We start from the raw sequence: 7,384 nt of genomic DNA on the forward strand, positions 1-7,384 counted from the left end.
TGCATCTTCTTGTTTGCCGTGAGATATAAAATCACACCTTTGCTTATAGCTTCAGCCCATCCTATGACCATCTTGCTGCAAGTTGGACAAATTATATTACCCTACAAACACCTTTGTTTCTAGCTTACGGCTCGTCAGTGTCCACATTGCAGTATACAATACATCGCTGCACACGTCTATCATAAATCATATTCTGTGAATCAATTCTTCCACTCTAACGTTTTTGCAGAATTCTAGATTTACGTACTTGAGGTACTCTCCAATTCCAGTATAGAGTAATTCATACCAAAACACGTCCGAAAGCCCGCTTTAATTTTAAGAGAGCAGGTATGTGAAAGCCAGGAATGCTGCGCTGGGCCACCTCTTCTCTTTCGCTCGAATTATGCAAAATGTTTCTTTTGGGGTCTACAACAACCATGCAAAAGGACTTGTTGCACAACTGACGAACACCTTGGGACTTTTAGACTACCTCGAAATGGGCCCAAAATTCGAGTGATTTTTTAGGTCCAAAAACAAGTCCTGGTACAGAGTACAAAATGGAGGGAAGAACAAACCCCTACTTTGCCACCAGTACCTCACCTGAGTAGTATTTACATCACCGACACGTAGAGTCATGGCTACATCCAGTAAAGAAATGGCGATTCATAGAGGAGCGGCAAAGTTGCTCTGCACAATTGAAGAACATAATGTTATGTACCTCGTCCCGTACGTTCTACAACCTTTTCCGACGGACAAATCTCAATGTGTGACCGATATGTTTACGTCCTGAAACTGGCCTTTGAGTCGACCACCACATGACATGCAGATCGAACGATTTTTAAGGGTTGATAAACAACCAAGATCAGTATCAAAATCTGGAAAATCAGGTTGATCATTAACACGATTTTCACGATGTTATGATGTATGATGGCATGTTGACAGCGTGACAAATGATCACGTATGATGCACTGGACTTCGCGATATGGTGCTAGTTGCAACTTATTTTCCAGGCAGCTTAGTTGCCATTTTGACAACGTACTCGCCACAAGTTTGAGCACGCGCTTTTCAGGTACTCTTCGAGAGATCGAGCTGTTGGGTAAAGACGTAAATTCACGGCTATAACGTGTATCTGGTAAGTTGGTCGTGTAGTTCGTGCATTTTTGAGGAGGCTAACAGTAAAGAGAATCGTTCTGATTTCTATGGACATAACATCCCCATTCCCATCTGGTCTATACCATTTTATTCCTATTGCAAGCCCAGTCTCTTGTAGAAACCCAGTCTCTATTATAAGCGCATTCCAGAAGGGCTTCGATGATAAACTAGAGTAGTCTCCAACATACCCGCAGGGCTAATATTCAAGTTATAATGGAGAACTTTATAGATCATGTCCATGCAAGCTTGATGTCGCACATTATCACATAAACACATGCCTTGGTATTAAGAGTCTGTATTGCTGCAATCAGATACCGTGATCATGTCAACACATGGTTGGTGGTTGGAGCATTGTCATCCGAGTCCTAGAAATAGAATTTTCATTATAAGCTGAATTTTAAAATATCCTTCTTGCCGGATCGATGGAGTCGCGCTGAGAGCAAACTCTGCGTTGTCAAACGGCCCTGAATTGTCACTGATTAAAGTATCGACATGTTAGAGACGAACAGCTGCTAGACAAGAAAGCAACTTCGAGTTACAACAAGCAGACTTACACTGGCTTCTCACCGGACCTGAAGAAAACCCACTCCTCGCCACATTCTGCGAACTCCCACCACTCAGACTGGAGTCGCAAAAAGGACGAGCATCAGACCCCAAAAATCGTTCACCACAAGTTCGATAATTGTTCTTGTTTCTCATGAGATTTCACCAATGGTGTGCTAAACTCGTCAACCCTTGCATGTCACGTAAGATAATGATTTCAACACAGGTAAGGATGATGCCGCTCTTGTTTTGAAGGAAGTGCCCATTGATGGTGAAGCATTCACAGTTTTTGAAATAGAATCTGCATGACATAGTTACAACTCTGTTAGGTTCACGATCTCACATATGCACGCACTCGCACAATCGTACTAACCTTTACAGGCTCATGCTCACCTTTACACTCTCGTACTCACCCTTGTCCCCTTTTCTAACCTTTTCTTCCGTTGGCCTGGGTAGCTAGATTCGCGCTTTAGCACATTCATTTCCATAGCTACCCAGTCCCTTGATAAGCTCTGCCTTTTGACATTTTCTCTCTCTCTCTCTTTCCAACGAATCTATGAATTTTGAACCGTGTTCATTATGATATTATTATGACTTGAGTTGAGTTTTGGAGTTTGTATTTTCAAGGTTGTGTGCTCCTCTGCCAGTCAGTGTCTTTAAGAGTGGGGTTCTGTTCATTTTCGGCAACACAAATTGGTTTCTTCTTGGGATTCAATTGTACGGGGAAAGTGCTATGGAAGACCGGGAAAACAGCGATCCCCAACGAAGCGATCAAGAGGATTTAGTCAAAGATGAGGACAATTGCTGGAGCCAAGAAAATGTCGATCGAGCAGTTCGTACATTTGTCTCTATTTGTCTTGGCGAGGAACGACCATACGAGTATAATATCAACCAGCAGAGAGCGAGGGACGCGGATTCCAGGGAACAAACGGTGCAGACTGCCACCCTCAATCCTCTTGAAACTCAGTCACACGTCCAAGCAAGTGCCGGAGATTCCCGAGAAAAACATACACAGGGACTGTGTGGTGACGATTCCAGGACGGCTGAAAACGACTTCACAAAGGACAATTCAAGGGGCGCTGCTAGCCGGACAGTTTGCGACCTTGGACAACGTGGACACTATGTGAAGGCAGTATGTTTTCTCTATAATGAGGTTCTAAACACATGAAACTACATTCAGTGGGGGGGGGGGGAGACTCTCTGTAAACGGCAAAGGCATAAGAACTCGAGTTTGTATTTCAATTATAGGAAGAGGGTTTGCTCCTTACACCGAGATCGGTGTTATACATCATTTAACTATCAGCTTCGATGAACAAACTGCGAAGGGACGACAATTTTACATTCGCAAAAACAGAACAAGCTGAACGGACCAGGGGATATTTTATAGAAACACTGTATTAATAGTGGAAATATTGTGCAATAACAATGAGAAAAGAATATGCAATCGTGAAAATGAACAACGAATCCAACAATTTTTCGCATGCCACTCAACAGGAATCATCGTTATAGCAATGAACAATGAAACAATAATGTGCTTTTATTGAACACCCAACATGTGCCACATTGTGACATCACTGAAGGATACATATGTGATAATAACAATGATCGTTAGAAAACGCACGCTTTCACATTATGTCCAAATACAGCCTCCGAAGTTGGGTGGTATAGGAGGAGTATATACCTCGCCATGCAGTTCCGCAACGCCAATGCCATCTGTTCGCCCAGTCGGAAGTATCCCAGGTTTAGGAGTTCCTTCGGAAACTTCAGTCCAAAAAGAACCTGCTCTGGAAGCGATGTAAGTCCGAGTAAATTGTTGATAATATCAATTGTTATAATTAGCAACACTGTAGAGTATGCTAAGATCTTGAATGTGTTTGTATGTTGCTTGGAAACTGTGTCGTGTTGGGAGTAGATGTGATGAAGCACATTGTCGTTCATGCGAATGACTGTAGTATACTGATGTATTTCAGAGGGTCATTCTGCCTTGTCAATGACGTGCATAATTGTTGAACTTCTTTGCAAGTGGTGGATTGTTAATCCTGACATTAATTCGAGTGTTCACTTCCAGGTGGATTAATGTGTGTCTGACTATATCAGTTTCTGGCTAAACAATAGGGGTGGGTCGTTTAATCATGTCCCGTAGCCATGCTGTTGTCCAAAATTGTAAGATTCGAATACCAATTAGTTCTACTTGTTGTTGTGTGGTAGCAACTTGTATCCAATGGTTCTTCCACGTGCACAAGCATGAGGTATTGTCCCAACTATGCGCTTAGAGTCCTTTGAAAAGGAACAAAAGCTATACTTTTGTTTACATTTGTTTCGTCCACAGCGGTACTCAGATTAACGATCAGCAGAAAGAACTTTGGACAGAAGTTATATCAGGCTATTCTAATGATGCTGATATGCGTTGGGGTCCAGAACAAACCAGACAGTTACACAGCTACCTCCACGAAGACACCCCTACCGCACCGTATACATCCGATCGCTGCCAAAACAAAGATACACAGAGTCGTGCTGCAGAGATTTTTGCTGATATGGCGGCATGGAATGTCTCAACTGCTAAGGTTGCTGCTGCAACAATGAACCCGTATGATATGAGATCATCCACAAACACGTTCATTCATCAAAACGCCTACGAAGAAGGGACGAATGAGGCAACACCCGGTATATCTGGTATGATTAGAGACGGAAGAGACTCATCTTCAACGTTTTGTGCCAATATTCATCGAGCACCGCCTGGACAACTGCTGATGGAACCGCCAACATTTGCATCTTTAGCCAGCCCTCCGTTTGATGCTGAAGGAATTTCTGAAACACGAAGGAAAAATACGGCAAAAGAAGAGCATGAGAACGTGAGGCAAGTCGGACGGGGACATAATATCCGACAGGAACCTGTAGGGTCTACGGCTGCCACTACGGTTTTAGATCAAGAGACGCGCTCTATGTCTAAAACATTACTCAAGTGTCGGTATTGCCCGAGAGAGTTTTGTAAGGGATCCAGACTTCGTGAGCATGAGCGTGTTCATACCCGACAGCGAACATTCAAGTGTGATGTATGCAGCAAATACTTCCCTCATTCCAGCAGTTTACTAGTGCACCGACGTACTCATACCGGTGGGAAACGATTCACGTGCAAGGTTTGTCAAGCATCGTTCACGGCATCATCTAGTCTACATATCCATGAACGGAATCACACAGGTGAAAGGCCTTACAAGTGCGAGACATGTGACGCATTGTTCAAGACATCTTCCGAACTACGTTGCCACACACGTATTCACACAGGGGAGAGGCCTTACAAGTGCGAAAAATGTGAATTATCATTCAAGCATTTGTCAACTCTTCGGGTTCATGAGCGTATTCATACTAGAGATGGGCCTTACAAATGCAAGACATGTGGAGCGTCGTTCACGCGGCTATCAAGTCTACATTCTCATGAACGCATGCACAAACTGGATCGTTCCTAGAGGAGCAAGTCGCGTAGATCGTATTGCAACAGACCAGGAAATCGACCTGATCATGAACGTGAATACAACAGAAAAAGGTCATTCAGGGCACTTGCAATGTCGTGTCCTCATGCCCGAACGCATACAGAAGACAAACCCCATACATGGATTGTGCTCAAACATCTAGCGCTAACATTTACTCTATGAGCATGGGATTACACATACATATTGGAAAGCTAGCAGTCCAATATTTAGGTGTATGGGTTACTTGTTGAAAGTTTACACCACACGAACACATTCATACTAAAAACGATCAATCGTTGCATATTGTACTAGGCTTGTGTACATCTCCTTGTTTGCCCTGTAATACAAATCACACTTTTGCCTATAGCAACATCCCATCTTATGACCATCCTGCTAAAAGTCAGACAAATTGGGTTTTCATAACAAACACCTTTGTTTCTAGCTTACGTCTCGTCATTGTCCAGTTAGCAGTACGTAATACATCGCAGCATACATCTATCGTAAATCAGGTTTTGTGAATCAATTCTTCCACGCAATCGCTTTTTTAGAGCTCTTTATTCATCATGTGCTCTCCAATTTTGGTCTCGTACAAATCCTTCGAAAACACTTTCGAAATCTCGCTTTACCACGTGTACTACGTGTTTTTTCGAGGATCCTACTCCGGATTCCAACAGAGAGCTGTTTGGAGAGTTTGATCTACTGCAAGAGAGATCTAAAGATACTTTCAGCTCTGAATAACAGAAGGATATTAGGTAACAGAAGATCAAGTCCCCATCACTTGGAAATACAGCCCTGCCTGTGGATAAAAATATCAAAAACTCCATACACATTGATTTCATTTATTTTAGTGTGGCGATTGCAGGGTACACCTTGTTGATTCCTTCTAGCAGAGCGCAGAATGACTAATTGAATTCAATGACTTTTGATAATAAAGAGAATACTCTTCACCTTTTTTATTCCACCTTCCTCTTGCAAAGGTCAAAAAGAATGGTTTCACCAATTATAGAAACATACGTTGTAACGCTGCGTTTCATGCACGTAGCTAAATGCTAAGGCAATCATCAGACAACTAATGCTTTTGTCGCGGGATAGCTTGTTCTTATTGTGGGGGATACGCATGGGCATGTAGAGGAGGTGTGAGCTATCAATGCAGGGCATGCATGGAAAGAGCGAGTGATAATAATTACATCACTGGATGGGCATGCGCAGTAGGCGCGAACTATGCATGAAGCGTGCACCTTCCTCTTGTGTAGATTTCCACTTCATAGTTCTCAGCTACACTAATATCAAACAATAGGAGGACAGAGGAAGTGTTTTTACTCAGAGTTTCACGCGCTAAGCGATCATCAGAAAACAGTAATTGGAAATCTGGATCAGTATTGGTTTATATACTCACAAAGCAAAGTGTAAATAGTGGCAGTGCAAAGCGTGAATGACAGCAGTGGTGAAAGGTGACAACCACCGGAGCTGGTTGTCTCTTACTTAATTAGGTGATGGCTGTAGATGGTTTAAAGTTCCGAAGGTAGTACCTATTCTCATGGCGACACTTCGATACAAGCTCACTCCTTTTGTTGAGAGAGAGGTGCTTGGGTGCTTGCGCGATTGCCAATTTTTCTGCCAGGCACAGGTTGCACCTTTTGCTTTTGTTGCTGTAGGCCGCTGCTCTGCGGTGTACCGCCCATTGAATGCTGCATGCCTTCCCTTCATCCTTTTTGGTCCAGACGTACTGCGATAGGCGGGTGTCCTTCTCGTGTTGTCTGTGGCGGAATGAGGATTGGTGGTTATAGTAGCGTTGTTTGAATGTTGTTGCTGTTAATCCAGTATATTCCTTCTTCTCCATACCTGCGGTGACTCTTGCCTTCTATACGATGCCCTCCGTTAGACACGCTCTGTCCAGTGGACACGAGTCTTTCGCCCGACAGTTACAAGTCCTGGTATCGTTGTCACCTCCGTTAGCTTGTTTCTTGGGTCGCATAATCGTGTTATTGTGTTGCTTGATGATAGTGGCCATATTCTGCATGCAACTGTAGCTAACCTTTACAGAGTTCCGGTTGAAGATTTTGTTGAGGCTTGAGCCTTTGGGGAAGTGTTTGGCCACTAGCTGGAGGAAGCGATGTCCAACGTTGGTGGCGACGTTCTTGCTAAATGGTGGGTTGAACCATATGATGTTCCGAGGGCGATTCCTTTTTTTCTTCTTCTTTGTCTCGTCCGTTTTACGCTCGTCAAAATACTGTACGTTCTCC

The 7,384-nt window shown here is 43.4% G+C and overlaps 1 protein-coding gene across 1 annotated transcript; it reads left to right on the forward strand.

Annotated features, from left to right (window-relative positions):
- The first annotated feature begins 2,234 nt into the window (after nt 1–2,234).
- LOC135820890 (zinc finger protein 354A-like) lies at nt 2,235–5,761 on the forward strand. The gene is made up of 3 exons (XM_065333939.1): nt 2,235–2,806; nt 3,321–3,469; nt 4,004–5,761. The coding sequence occupies exons 1-3, from the start codon at nt 2,408–2,410 to the stop codon at nt 5,136–5,138; spliced, it is 1,683 nt and encodes a 560-aa protein (XP_065190011.1). The 5' UTR covers nt 2,235–2,407; the 3' UTR covers nt 5,139–5,761.
- Nucleotides 5,762–7,384: the final 1,623 nt, after the last annotated feature.

The sequence above is a fragment of the Sycon ciliatum genome, chromosome 7, assembly GCF_964019385.1.
Source record: "Sycon ciliatum chromosome 7, ocSycCili1.1, whole genome shotgun sequence".
NCBI classification, from domain to species: Eukaryota; Metazoa; Porifera; class Calcarea; order Leucosolenida; family Sycettidae; genus Sycon; species Sycon ciliatum.